The 15,952-nt window shown below is 33.4% G+C and overlaps 1 protein-coding gene across 1 annotated transcript in view; it reads right to left on the bottom strand.

Annotated features, from left to right (window-relative positions):
- stx (ubiquitin-like domain-containing protein stuxnet) overlaps positions 1 to 15,952 on the bottom strand; it is a 43,135-nt gene that overhangs the window by 17,959 nt on the left and 9,224 nt on the right. Inside the window, exon 3 of the mRNA XM_072522486.1 lies at positions 8,193 to 8,538. Coding sequence (XP_072378587.1) covers positions 8,193 to 8,538 — 346 coding nt within the window. The remainder of the gene's footprint in view (positions 1 to 8,192; positions 8,539 to 15,952) is intronic.

Genomic DNA, 15,952 nt, shown 5'->3' with positions numbered 1-15,952 from the left:
TATGTAGTTGTCAGTACTAATTTAAGCTTACTAAGGAACAAGCAATGACTAATGAAATAAAACAAGTGAAACGAAAACCAAGTAGGTACATGACAGTCAAAAGGACATTTGACAATGAAAATAATATCGACAGGCAACTATACCATCGAACATGTAGAAGCTTTTACATATTTGGGTACACAAATAATCAAAAGAATTTCGTAATCTCTCAAAATTATTAGACAAAAGAACCAAAATGTCTATTTACAGAACATTTATGACCCCTAGTAACCTATGAAGATATAACCCCTCGAAAATATTGAAGAAGGAATAAAATCAACGGAGAATACGCAAACAACTTAAGATACGCAGACGACACCGTCATTATTGCGGACAGTGCTGAGGGTTTACAACGACTTTTTAATGTCATAACCAGAGAGGGAGATAGCTTGGGACTTAATATAAACACAAATAAAACAAAAGTAATGACTGTTACACATGCACCAAATGTCGACATTAATATTTGTATCAATAACAAACATATAGAAGCAGTACAAAGATTCCAGTATCTTGGTTGCTGGATAACAAACGATCTTGACCACGAGGTCGAAATACGTGCTTGTATAGAATATGCTAGGTCCGCATTTCAACGAATGAAAAAATTCCTAATAAACTCTAAGTTATTGTTGGATGTCCGATACCAATTTGTAAAAACGTTTATTTATTCCATATTGCTATACGGAGTGGAAACATGGACTCTCGGAATTACAAGTATGATGCGTATAGAAGCCTTTGAGATGTGGGTTTTTCGAAGGATGCTGAAGATCTCTTGGACAGAGCATGTGATCAACAAAGAGGTGCTAAGAAGAATGGGTACTGAGAGAGAACTCCTAAATATTAATACCTTAATATAAAACCTTAATAAATATTGTAAAAAACAGAAAAACGAGTTATCTAGGACATATTTACAGAGGAGAAAAATACAACTTCCTACGACTTATAATGGAAGGGAAAGTGGGAGGAAGAAGAGGTCCAGGAAGTAGAAACTGCTCCTGGTTGAAGAATGTAAGAGACTGGACAGGCATGGACACACATTCGATACTAAGAACAGCTCAAGATAGAGAGCAATTTGCTGTAGTTATAGACAACCTTCAGTAATGAAGAAGGCACCTTAAGAAGAAGAAGTAACCTATGGATGTGAGACCTGGGTAATGAAAAAAAGCAACTCAAGACATTCTAGAGAAAGATAATGAGAAAAGTATATGGTCCGGTGCAAGAAGAGAACGGCACGATATTGTACCATTTGCAAAAAGTCCGAGGAAGTCATGGCTGGGACATGTCCAGAGTTAAGAAGACATAAAAGCAACAAAGAAAATGTTACAATGAAAGCCGTCAGGAAGACACAGAACAAGACGGTTGGATGAAGTGGAAGACGATCTGAAACTATGAACGTACGGCAATGGAGGAAAAGGATACAAGAGAAGTCTTAATGGAACGACATAGACAAACAGTTAAAGACCATCCCATCCAAGGATATCATGCCAAAAGAAGAAGGTACTTTTTCTATTTCATCTTGGTTCAGGTGTTAGTCGTTTTTTATCCTGGTCGTTTGTATATGTCATCACTGTCAAATGCTACAGATCCGAAAGTTAGACCATGGACTTACAAAAAGAAAAAAAGACTAGCCTTCCAAATGTATGTATACAGAAGGATACTACGACGTTCATCACCTATGTCGAGTTTCCAAAAGCATAAGTGAGCAAAAATATCACCACCAAAGACAGAAAAATGCATGTAATGTATGGATAAGGTCATGCAACTAAATGCTGTAGATAGTCCTCGATTTAAAACAGATGCTACTTCCAAGTGTCAAGAGCCTGAAGGTGGTGCGAAAAAGAACAAACTAAAGCTATTTCACATAAATATAAATTCAATGACGAATGAAGCAAATAAATTTGTAATGTTCTTAGCCTGACAAAAACTGTGACATTGTTTGTGTAACGGAGCATTAAATATAACAGATTATAAATTGGCTATAGCGAGTTGCCGAGACAGCATAGGGGAAGGTTCAGCTATTTTTCTTCCATATATGATTCCAAGTCCATATATGATTTTAAATTAGTAAATGAAGTTATACGCCATGACTGTTGTGAAATCTATAGAAATCTGTTGATTTTTTTTTAAAACATTTAAATTATATATAATTTCTGTTTACAGACAACCATCTGCTTCTTTGGATATTTTTCTGGAAGTAATGGAGCGAGACTTGACTATTGTTCATGGTAAGGGTAATCTATTGGTTGTAGGTGACTTCAATGTGAATTTTCTTTCTGTGAATAGAGAATATGTTGAAGTATGTAGCTTGTTTTCTTCTTTTGGACTAGCCCGGCGGGTCTTTGAACCCACAAGGAGGAAGAATTGTCTGGACAATGCATTTCGGAGTTTGGATCATGATGACTGTAATGTGAATATTATTGAGACTGCACTTTCTATCACTGTGGCCAGCTTATTGATTTCCTTGTGCCTACTAGTGGCAATGATCCAACACGTTAAATATGTTTTTAGACCAATTACTGCAATTACACAAAAGCGTAAATGTTCTTTTCTCTCATATGTCGAAGATTTAAAATGGGAGTTTTTAAAAGACTTACTGACTGCTGAAGCTAAATTTTTTGCATTTCATAATGGATTAAGTGAGGCTTTCTTATACTCGTTTCCTAAAAATCCTATAAAAAACGTAGAGATCAAATTCAACTAATAAACTGGTTCAATGATGATTTGAAGTCCATGAGAAACTCATGAAGAGCAATATAATAAGTTTCCTACATTGGCTCAGAAAAATCTATTAACAAATCACAAAAAAATATTACAAATTAGCAATCAAATCTGCTAAACAAAAGGTAAATGATAACCTTATTGCAACAGCATCTAATCCAATTAAGGGCATGTGGGATATTGTAGACCCAAACTCAACCCTCTTTCAATCTCTTAGATTTTGATGTAACTCGGCCCGTGGAAGTATTTTCCTTCCAAGGTGTTTCTCTCATTGAAATCAGAGATATTTTAAATAATATGGGGAACAAGAAAGTAGAGACTAGTTCGGATTCTCTGTTGATGTAATAAAAGAAGTGAAACATCTCATTGCTAGCCCTTATAACATATTTATATAGCTCTTATAATATATTTATAACAACTTATAAATCACTGTTTTAAAGAAAGCTGATCTCCTCCAAAAAGTAGTGGTGGTACCAGTATATAAGAGGAGTGACAATGATGACCCATCCAATTATACACCAATACCACTTCTTCCCATAATATCAAAGATATTTAAGAAATGTATGGCAGCAATGATTGTTAGGTATTTTGAATCCAAAAATTTGTTTACAAATAGCCAGTTTGGTTTTAGAAGAGAACTAAATACAACAAAGGCCATCATAGACCTATTGATGAAGTTTCAAGAGGCTTTTGAGCAGAGCTGTTATCTGTCTCCCACATTCTGTGTCCTGATTGTGTTTCACATGAACTGCTTCTCAGAAAATTTGAGAGATAGGTATTGGTTTGGGGGTACTAGCATTGCAAAGATCTCAAGCTATCTCTCCAATAGAAAGCAGAGTGTGCAAGTGGGTGAAATGGGGTCGGCAAAGGGAGCTATAAATATCGGATTATCTCAAGGGTCAATATTGGGATTGGGTTTTATTTCTAATCTATATTAATGATCATCCACAGACAGACCTCACCAGTTCATTTATTTTTTTTGCTGATGACACTAGTATTACCTGTAATGATCATTATCTTAATGCAGCCATAGAAGCATCACAAAGAGCACAAGTTGATACAGAACAATGGTTTGTAGCAAATACATTGCTTCTAAACCTTAATAAAACCCAAACTTTGATTTTTTCAACAAGGCAACTTCCTTCTGGGGATGCAGACAATTAAATAAAATTTTTGGGGGTTTACTCGGATGCAGGACTGTATTGAAAGCTCATACAACGTCTCTTGTTGCTAAATTGGAATCTGCAACTTTTCTGATGAGAAGACTTTCTGAATGTGTCATCAATCTAAAACAGACCTATTTTGCACTATGTCATTCACACATCAGCTATGCAATTTTGGCATGGGGCCACAGTGCTGGAACCAAAGATGTCTTTCGCATTCAGAGAAGAGTGGTAAGGCTAATTGCTGGCTTGTCCTATCATAAATAATATCGGCAAGCATTTGTTGCACTACAAATACTAACTCTGCCTTCACTATTTAATCTAGAGAGTATTGTACATGTAAAACAAAATATAGATCACCATATGCCTTAATGAGGTCTTACAAAGAAGTAAAGGCAAACTCTTATGATACAACATTCTACAAAAAGCTGCCTTCTGCAACTACTGAATTACCAAGTTTAAAATTAAAAAAAAAAACAAACAAGAATTTTCTCATCGGTCAGGCATTTTATAGCAGTGATGAATATTTAAATATTAACTTTAATGTTTGGAACTGGGTTGTGGATTGATGAGTCGTATTCTGTTTATACGCGGGAACCCATAATGTATGTTTGCCTTAACTAAAGTATGCATTATTTTATAGTAGGTATGCCTTATGTTTATATGTTAGAAATGTTATATTTTCTCCTCCTATTGGTGAACCTTTAAATTATACTATTTTTTAACATATATAACATTTTTTAACATAGTACAAGTTAAAAGATCAGTAGCCAGATGACAAAATTCATTGGGAGATCTGCAATTGCCATTTGGACAAGCAATCTTCGAAAGAAGACGGCATAATAAGAAGATCTAGATTGTATTGTAAGAATTCATTTGGTTCAGGCTCTACAAAGTCGTAGGATCAATCTGGGAAGATAATGAGTGAGATAGATAGTTATATCTGTAAATTGTAATAAACTACAAAATTAATAAAATACTTTTTCTTGTACACATATCTGAAATATTTCGCAAATGACTACCCATTATTTACGAACTCAAGAAAATAACATTGAAAAATGACCGTGACTTTTTTTTACTATCGAACAACACCATAAGAAATTTTACGAGTTCAACAAATTAAGTACAGGTAAACAATCTTATTTATGTTTAAAAAAGTTATGATTATGCTGATGCATAGCAATAACATGTAAACATTATTGTAATAAATAGAAAATGCGATATTAAGTTTTTAATATATGTAACAATGTAACGCTTGAATTTGCAGCAAGTGGATATTCTTATCACCTCAGTCGATTTGAAGGTTATGGGCCCAAATGTTATTAAACTTTCAGTCTGTATAATCATTTAAATGATTCGAGAATGAACTATAATAAAAATCAAATAAACAAATAATTTTGTCTAAGACAGATCCTTGTTTATAAGGAGATATTGGTATTTTGGTTTTGATTTATTTTAATAAGCACTGGACAAGACGAGAAGACGACATTGTAGAAATATTAAAAGATGGAAGAAAGTTTCGATGAAGTTCGGTGTTGCCAAGCCAACAATGCACAACCAAGTCTTCACATTTTGCCCAAATTATTTTCGGGCTTCGTATTCACCGAAAATAAAACTGAGCAGTCATTGAATACTTTTTTATATCAAATTAAAACTAATAATAGCGTAGTTTTATATACAGTGATGAGTGTCTTACCACCCGGCAAAATAGGGGAAAGGATAGAAGACAGATTAAGTTGTGAGATAGTACGAGATAAGGCTAGTTATTAGACGTGTCTATTTGACTTCAGTCATAATTATACGGATGACCTCGAAAATATTTTATTTTAATAATTTCTGATGTTAGAATAAATGATTAAATATATATTAAGATTATATTATAGTAAAAAACATTAATTAGTAGCGATTTTAAATTATAAATCTTTAACTTTATTTAATAATAAAAATAACTCAACTGAAATATTTGACTAAACTAAATAGGTATGATCAGTCCGAAAACAATTACTGTATCTAGAATTGGTGTAATAGTTAGAGACGTTGTCTATCGATAAGAAGACTGGGGTTCAATTCACACCAAGGGTAAAATTTTTGTTTTACTCAATCAAAAATAATAGAAAATATGATACATATTAGGTAACAAGTTTTCGAAAAACTCATTATTTACAATTTATTCTTATTTCAATGTTATAAAATAGAAATACAAAATATTTCAAATTCAATTCCAGTTTTACAGTCTTCAGTTGTGAATGGAAAATAATCCATTGGAGACTGTTTAATGTCAAATCCATCACTAAATTCTCAGTGTTAATATCAATTCCTCTGTACAGGTAATGATTTTCAAAACAATTGACGACATTGGAATGGATGCGCGCGAACAGCTACCTGCTTTATAGCTAACCAAATCATCAAGCCTTCAAGTTATCAAATAATAACACATCGAGAAGTGTTTTTTACGGTAAACAGAAACTTTTTATTGAAAAAACAATTCGTGAAAAGGATTTTAACGGTCGAGGAAAAAGTGCAAATTGTTGTCTGGCATGTGAATGGATTATCAGACAACATGATTAGACAATAATTTGTAAATATGTTTCCAAATAGGCCGGCTCCAGCACGATCAACAATTCAGTCTATTATCCGTAATTTTTTTTACTTATGGATCAGTGTTCGCTCCAAGAGGAGTTCGTAGACGAAAGGAGGTAAATCCAGATTTGGAACTAAGGAACACTTTGATTTGTGCAAGTATTGAGCAAAATCCTACCCAATCAACATCTCGTCTCGGAGAACAATGTGGAATTCCAAGATTTAGAGTAGGTGAAATTTTGTAAAGACATCGATACCGTCCCTATAAACTTCATAAATCCAACGAACAATTCCCTGGGGATCAATATAGACGTTTAGAATTTTGTCAAACTGCAATGGAAATGTCACATCAAGATGAACATTTTTTAGAGGACGTTTTGTTCACCGATGAATGTACGTTTTCATTGCATGGCCGTCACAATTCAATCAATGTTAGGTATTGATCTCGAGGAAATCCTCGTCAGATTTATGTCGCTCGTACCCAGCGTCTTCGAAAAGTAAATGTTTGGGGAGGCATAATAGGGAATCATGTCATTGGTCCATTTTTTATAGACAGTATGTTGACTTGGCGGAAATACTTGGAACTTCTGCAAAATGAAATTGTCCCAGCCCTTTGTAATTTACCAATACCTTTCGATTCCATATGGTTTCAACACGATGGTTGTCCTGCACATAATTCTCGCATCGTCAGTGAATATCTCAGTGCGACTTTTCCTAATCGATTGATTAGTGGCCACAGATATTTTTTTATTTTTGTAGAATTTTTACTTATTTAAACATTCTTTAAAAGTTTTTACTTTATTTTTGAAAGTACGACGATACTGTTTTGTCAATAAGATTTTTTGTTTTAACTTTAGTTTTTGTTTAGTGATTCAAAGCAAAACGATCTTTGCATAATTTCAAATTATTAAAAAAAAAAAAAAGAAAACCACATGTGGGTTTTGAACTCTAATCGTCTGCGATGTCTGTATCGCAATGTCGAATTCTTACCACTAATCCACGAAGGATTTATAATTATTCCGTGATAAGAGTGTATGAAACTGTTCAAATCATAGTAGAAATTATTCTTGGTTAATAATTTAAAACTTTAGATTAAATAATCACTATTAATTAAGTTATTTTATTCACATTTTTGCTTTATTGTGGTCAATCAGTTTTTACTTTATGCGAAATTAAAAAATGGAAATACGTCACACATTCGACGTTACTCATAATAATTATGACCGAGGTGATTTAGCTCGAATCTAATCTAAAGGTGTGAGACTATCGATAGTGGTAATGTAATGTAATATAAATTATAGGTTTTTCCGATTATTTCTCACCTCTACGAGTTTCATCTCTTTTGATTTCACAAGGTAACTGTGTTTTCTATCTCTTACGTTAAAAAGCCGGGTGGTAAGACACTCATCACTGTATAACTGTGGTTGCTTATAAAGATTGAGTTAAGTTCCGTAAAGGTATGTTTATTTATTGCCCAAAAATTGTTCTAGATCACATTTACGCATGATCGGGTCGTCCTATAAAAGTTTCTTGGCAATAAAGGAAATTTTCATGGACGTTTTGAAATTTTTTATTTTGAACATATACCGAACAGAGGATGAGAAAGTACAAAAGCACAAAAATGTTGACCATGTTGATATTTATACTTCTCTCACTCATCTTATTTAACAGATTTTAAACAAAGAAAGCACTTACCTCTATCTTTTCCAGAGAACACATCAGCAGACAGTCTTCTAAGTGTGTGCTGCAGGTTGCGCGAGGCCTGCAATAGACTAGGAGGGTTGGTGGGTGGATTCGCTGATTGGGGAACAGTACATGCTCCGGGAATGGTAGAAGAGGACGAGGGCGTGGGAGATGCGGGCGTGGGCGAGTTGGGCGGTTTAACACCCGAAACGGTACTGAGTTGTAGCTGGATGAGCATCATGTGATCTCCCAAACGCATACTGAGATTGAGCGGTGCTTTACCACACAGGAATTCATTCACTTGGGTATCGTTTAGAGATTCTAGGGCTTGCATTATTCCGATTTCAGGACGCTGGGTCTGGAAACAATAAATTTTATTAGTAACCAATTTATCTTTTTTAATAATATTGGACAAAATATGCTTTGAACTTTCCGGGCTCTTTCTCAAGTCCATCCGACTAGGACCCTTAAGCTAGCGGGGACACATGAGCGGAATACAATTTAATCTACGCCATATTTTTTCACCGTCGTACCTACCCCTAATGGGAGCGATTCCCCTAGTATAATATTCCTGAATTTTCACCCCTCAACTAACCCTTCGCATGTCATGTTAAAGGCAGCAAAATAAAAATACATAAAATATCTAAAATCATCACACGAATATTTCCACGAGATTTCCATTTTTTTTTCACTAAATTTTTCACGATTTTCAATTTGCCAATGTTATTTACCAAAAAAAGGTCAAGTAACTTCCGCTAGGTGGCTCTGCGTAAATTTTTTCTTGTATGCCTCATAATTGTAAACTTTTAGACAAGTTTGTTATCCTCATGAAAAAGCACCTTCTTCTTTTTCAAAATGGGGTCGTTTCCCTTTAGACACTTTCGATTTTTTACATGATTATAACAACAACTTCCCGTTTAAAAGAGTACGTCACAAGCTATCGTAATAATGGAAGAAAAATTGATCATTTAATGAAATATTTTCTTATAAACCATATAAACAAAGAATACTTAAAGAAAAAGATAAACAGTACAATATACAGATCAATAGATCATTAGATATAGACGTAAAATTGAATAGTCTTGGAACACAAAGGAAATGAATTAGGTTAATGTACTTGTTCATGTATTACTCTTTCCAATTTAAGAACTTAATAATGACTGTTTTTAAATAATTAAACAGACTGTTTAACGATGACAACTAAAATAATAAATCAATTTTTTGTATTAATGGAAGAATTAGTTTGGGTTTCGATAATTTTGGTGGCAATAAAAACAAAAACAGATTTACTGACGACATGACATGTATTTTCTTTTATCAATTATTAATTCCTATTCATTTCGTTAACAGATTATATTTTAATTATGTGATCTAAATGATCGCATAATCCATAAATTGTAAAATCTTTATACATAATGATTTATTAAGAGTAATGAACAATTGAGTAAAAACCATAAAGCAGACGAAAAAAAGAAACTAAACATCATATGGCTATGTTTTGGAAGAGTAGGGGGCACCTAATTACAGTACAAAAAGGACTGGAAGTCCAACGCAAACCCGGTGAAAACAAATCTAAAAACTTCGTAAAATATACATGTGCAAGTTAAAAATAATGAACTAATTTGGGAGGATCAACAATGGCATTAAATAAATGGAAAAGCATGTCCATAGCCAACACCGGAAGCAGCGCTTGAAATACTCGGTACAATCTAAAAATTAAGCATCACCAAGTCTACCACTAGGAGAACATATATAAATGTAGCAGGATTAACTTAGAGTCGTGTGGGAAACCTCAAAAAGTGCTTTAGTTTTCGATAAACCCGTAACTCTCCGGCTACCAGGCAAATTTGGTACTCAAAATGTTCGTAACAAAACCTGCACATTTCTAAATAAAATTTTTTTATTAGAGTGGGGGAACATGTAAATAAACAAGAAAAAAGATTGGAGTGGGGGAACATGCAAATAAACAAGAAAAAAGCAAAAATTTTGATTTTATAATTTTAATGAAGTTTTTGTATTTAATCTTGGCTCCGTTTAAATATTTCGATATCTTATTTTGACACAATATAATATGAACATTTTCCCAAAAAATGAGTTGTATCCGAACTAGTATTTTAATTATGAACAAAATGTCGATTTTTTGAAAAAATCGTAAGCTACTAGTCGGATAATTTTTTTTTTTAATTAAAAATTTGTGTTAATCATTTGTAAGTCTCCTTATTTAATCAATTCTATAATAAAATTTACTATTTAAAGAAGTTTTCTGGAAAGTTTCAGATTTCTAAATTGAATGATCAAAAAGTTATAGTAATTTTATTGGACGTCCGAGCAGCGCACAAGGGAAATTATTTCATTTTCGTGAGAAACTTATAACTCTTTGATAGTCGACTAAATTTGTATATAATTACTAATTACGATAGTTTGACAATTTTGGGTCAATTATATACTTAATAAGAGTGTAAGTAATAAAATTGTATTAGTAATTATCTTTAGTCCAGTAGTTACAGACGAAAATGCCACTGAACCTCAAAAATACTATGAACAAGCTGAATTTACAAGCAAAAAAGCTTACCACTCCCAGTTTCTCCCTAAAACGAGCCCTCGAAGGGGAGAAAACGAAAAAAATCGATTTACCAAGAATCTGCACCTTTTGTGTACAATGAACCATCTCTTTGAAAAAAACTTTAAGCGTCCGGCAATTTTGAATGTCAGGTACGCGCGCAGAATCAATTTTTTAAATAAAAGTTGTATTAACTCAACGGTAAAAATTCTTAAAAATCTTTTGATCAGTGTTCTATCTACAAAAATCAAAATGTGTAAGCAAAAAGATATCTTTCAAATAATAAATGAAATGGTTTTTTGGTTATTTTTCCCTATAATATAAGCTTTCTTCTTCTTCTTACTCTTTATAAGCAATTCTGCTTGTTCATTGGCGGATTAATACCTCTATGGAAGTTGTCACTCCATCTTTTGCGCGATTATCCGATACTTCTTCTGCCGATTGGTGACTTATCTCTTGCTATTTTGACGACACGCGTCTCCTCCATTCTACTTATGTTGTTATTCCATTCTTTATTTCTATTTTGTGTCCATTCATTTATGCACTATACGTTACATTTTCTTCTAATGTCTTCACTTCTCCTTCGATCTCTCAGCGTATTTCCTGTAATTCTTCTCAGTACTCTCATTTCTGCCGTTTCCAGAAGCCTTTGCGTTGTGGCTGTGTCGGGTCTTGTTTCTGAGGCATATGTCATTATTGGTCTTACACTGGCTTTATAACTTCTTAACCTCATCTCAGTGTTAATGTGTCTGTTTCGCCATATAGTGTTATTAAGGCATCCTGCCAGTCTATTTGCTTTTTGTACTTGATCTCTCATTTCTTTGTCCAGGTCTCCATAGCTAGACAGTGTAATTCCCAGGTATTTTATTACCATTCCTTGTTCAATACTAATGCCATCAATTTCTATTTTCCATCTGGTTGGTTCTTTGCTGACTACTATTGTTTTAGTTTTCTGAGATGAGATTGTCATATTAAATTCTTTTGCTCTTATGTTAAATCTGTGGACCAGTCTTTGTAGACTATCTTCATCTTGGGCTATCAATATACTCGTCTGCGTAACAGAGTATTTTTATTTCTTTGTTTCCCATTCTGTATCCTCTTCCTTTGTTACCGTTTTTGATGATTTCATCCATGATCAAATTGAAGAGCATGGGGCTCAATGAATCCCCTTGTCTTATTCCACTGCCTATTTCTATAGGTTCTGTAAGTTGTCCATCTATTCTGAGTTGTCCATTTTGTTGTTTTGGTAGATGTTTTCGATAGTTTTTGTAATATTTAGGAGAACTTCTCTATTATACAGAAGATGGATTACATCTTTCGAGTCTTACTGTGTCAAATGCTTTCTTAAGGTCGATCAGACACAAAACTGCTGGTCTATTATAGTCTAGTGATTTCTCAATAATTTGCCTTATAACAAATAAAGAATCTGTACATGATATTCCACTACGAAAACCCTGTTGTTCATCTGCTAAACTTATCCTCTGATTTATTAGCACTTGTAAAATTTTAGTTGTAAGTGTTAGCGTAGTATTTAACAAGTTTATACCTCTGTCGTTTTCTGGCTGTAATATAAGCTTTGGATAAATTAAATATCTTTGAATTTAAATAAGTTATAGTAAGAGTACGTTTTCCTGACAATTTTTTCGGCGCGTATAAATATCTCCGATTTCGAAACAGTAAAATACTCACAAACTAGGTTTTTTTAATCTAGGCATTTTAAACTGGTTAACATTTTAGGGCACGTTTTTGGTACATAAAGATTAATTCTCATTTTTGTGGAAAAGCCAATAAGTTAAGGCCAGGTTCCCCCAAACAATTTTCAAATAATCGAAAATCTCTTTTTTGAAAAATTGTGTGTTACTCGTATTTCGAAACTTTTGCACTTATCAAGATGAACCAAACGGCATTTTACTCTTTAGATGTCTCTATATGGTCCGCAGTACAACCAAAAATATTCATTGTTATTTAAAAAAGTTGTAAACAATTAAAAAAGCAAAAAAAGATTCGAAAAATTCAAAAGTCCGCCATTTTGTTTTTTTTTTTCGGTGAAAATGTTTCATTGTAGCACCGACCATATCCAATTCGATATTGAACATAAATTGTTTCTAAAAAATGATGATACCCACCAATAAAATGGCAGGAGTTTGGGCAGACATCTTCAGAGCCGCCATTTTGAAAAAACAAAAAAAATCAAGCAAGTTATTCTCCTTTCACCTATAAAAAGTTTGATTTTCAAACATCTTTTGTATAAAACTTATTTAAAGAAAACACGGTTTTTTGAGGAACCTCTCTGAGGTCCTAAATCTAAACCTGAGGTCTTAAATTCTTCTTTTTTTAATGAGACAATCTTGTTTTTTGTAAATAACTCGGGTGTTTTCCATCCGAATCACTTAAGCTTAGCTCAATTTAAAGACCTCATTAAATAATTTTAAAAACATCCTGAGCATTTTTTTTTTGAAAAACTTCTTTTTCACGTTATTTGATGGAAAATTTTCGAATGTAGGTCAAATCAAATAAACCCTCACCTTCATCAGGTTGTATAGCCGCGAATATAGAATTAAAAAAAAAACATTTGATTTATTATTTTTAAAGGGTTCTTTTTTAGGTAGAAAATCAACAATTTCAAGCGTGAATAATTTGGAAAACATTTACTTACCGAGAAAAGTCTAACATTTTATGCTATAAATTGAATTCTCTATCGATTTCGGAGGTAATTTAAAGGTTAAAAAATATTTTCACCCCCGAGAAGGGGTGGCACTCACCCCTGTGGTAAAAGCGCACATCGGCACTATACAACTTACTTTGTTTGATATGTTTCCTATTTCAAATTTCATGTCAATCGGTGCGGTTTTACAATTTTTACCGTGAAAGAATTGCCTACACGTCCTTTTATAAATTTCTATTCTCTGGAAGCTAGCGCTGGTAACGGCATAATTATTTGATACTGACTATTTCACTAGACAATTTTTAACTGATAAAACGTCATAGCAACGCCATGTTTCCTACTGACAAAACTCCTTCCTATCTGTGATTTCTCAGCGACAAAATTATGACAGATCCGTTGCAAAGGTGTCTAGTAGTGTTGTCCAAATGCAAGAACAAGACGAGACTTATGACAGTCTTGGTCTTGCGCCAATACACCTGGTCTTGGTATTGCACTCCCGGTCTTGGTCTTGCAGCAAGAGTCTTGCAAGTCTTGCAGTTACCCATTAGACTATTGCTATTTATTAAACGGGAGTTTGAAGCCAGGATCTAAGCGATCCGTGCCTATGCTCTAACTAACCCAGCTATCTACCATGCCCAACGAAAGTTAATCAAACATGGTTAAAACACAAAAAAACCAAATTAATGACATAAACTTGACTGTATTTTAAAGAACATTTTCTGTCTAGAAAGGTATTGATGGACCTCCACCATATATGAAATGGAAATCTTAAAAAAGATTGGTACATGGCAAAAATTAACATACATGTATCAAGGGCACATATTCTTTAGGTGATAAGATAACAAACTATAATCCACTTATTAAAGCAACAAAAATGTTATTAACAATCTTAGCTCTACTTTTATATAAAAAACTAACTTAAAAAAATAAAGAATAGGTAAGAAAGCAATGATAATCAAAAGAAGTTATTTTAAATTAAGGAGATATCTACTTAATAAATACAGTAATTTACCAAAATAAAGTAGTAGGAACATTTTTTTAGGAACCAGAATTTTGGTTTTTCAGGAAGAAATATTTGTAATTCTTTTTTGTGAAAAGATATTAGATGCTTCCGTAAACCTGAAGTGTTTCTGTTTTTCATTTTCATTTTAACCTTTCTATGTAGGCACAATTTAAACAAAGCAATTTGGGATGCATGAATTATTTTGAAAAACTCTTCAAATTTGCTTTTAGGTCTAAGATCTATAATTCCAACGCTCACTACTCCGACTAAAACTATTTGAATCTTTGTCCCCCATGTCAAAATTAAACTTGTCGAATGAAGTTTAGTGATGTCGAAAAAGTAACTACTACTATAAATGTCCGTTACTATTCAATACCCTAAGTATCTAATAACAAGCCGAGAATCATATATCGTTACTTCGTTATTCTAAATATTTCGGTATTTTGTTTACATGGTAAGCGACATTATCTGTCATTAATAAACTTGTGAATATTAGTCGCGCTCTTTCAGCAAATTTGGTTTAACCGAATGATCTCATCGCACACTCAGCAGAAACAATGTTTAGTCTTAGGCCGATAAGATTTGTTTATTTAGATTCCTCCTAACTAAATTATGAGGAAAAAATTGAATTATTAAGTGGGTGTCCCATGGACGTCCATGGGGTGTCCGTAATAATAAGTGTTATATTTTTTATTAGCTAAGGTGACATATTTTAAAAAAAATTTGATACGATACGATATTACTGTCGGCGTAGCAATGCAAGATTATTTTATGATTAGAGGACGGCTATTCTCAAAATCTGGACAATTAATTTCAGAGCGAAGAAGTCGTATGCTGGAAAAGAATGTACCAAATATTTTATTTTTACATTGTAATTATGACCTCTGAGCACGTGTCAAATGTGTTGTTTTTAATGAATATTTTGATTGATGATTTTGATGTATGTTTATGGTATTGTTCGTAATGCGCATAAATCCAGTTTTCCAAATTTTTATTACATATTTTTTGCGAGTAGCAAGAGTCTCGCAGGCTTAGTCTTGTTCTTGCGTAAATCTTGCACGGTCAGTCTTGGTCTTGGTCTTGCTAAAATTAGGCGGTCTTGGTCTTGCGAAAACGGAAGAACAAGACCAAGACTGCAAGACCAAGACCGATTTTGGGCAACACTAGTGTCTAGTAATCATCGAGTAATTCTATTGTTTCATTGAGGCGTAATCAATTTTGGACATATATAAGGAATCCAGACCAAAAATCAAGATTTGGATGCCAGTCAAACCATTCTCATCGATTTTCAGCTGTGTCAGTCTTGTTCACTCAAATGCAAGCTCTCTAAAACCATATCTGCAGCTGAATTCCATTCACCACCAGAAGTTGATCGAAAATCTTAGAACAACAAATGAAGCTGAACCTTCGAATCGAGTTCCCAAATGCTCATCCTCCTCCTAAGTGCCTTCTCTGTTGAGGTTGGCGATCAATATGGCAAATTTCTCTCTGTTCTAGGCTTGATGAATTAATTCATTTCCTCTTGTGTGGGTCCAATCTCTGAT

This window comes from Diabrotica undecimpunctata, chromosome 2, assembly GCF_040954645.1.
Source record: "Diabrotica undecimpunctata isolate CICGRU chromosome 2, icDiaUnde3, whole genome shotgun sequence".
NCBI lineage: Eukaryota > Metazoa > Arthropoda > Insecta > Coleoptera > Chrysomelidae > Diabrotica > Diabrotica undecimpunctata.
This window is presented reverse-complemented; position numbering and strand designations above follow the sequence as displayed.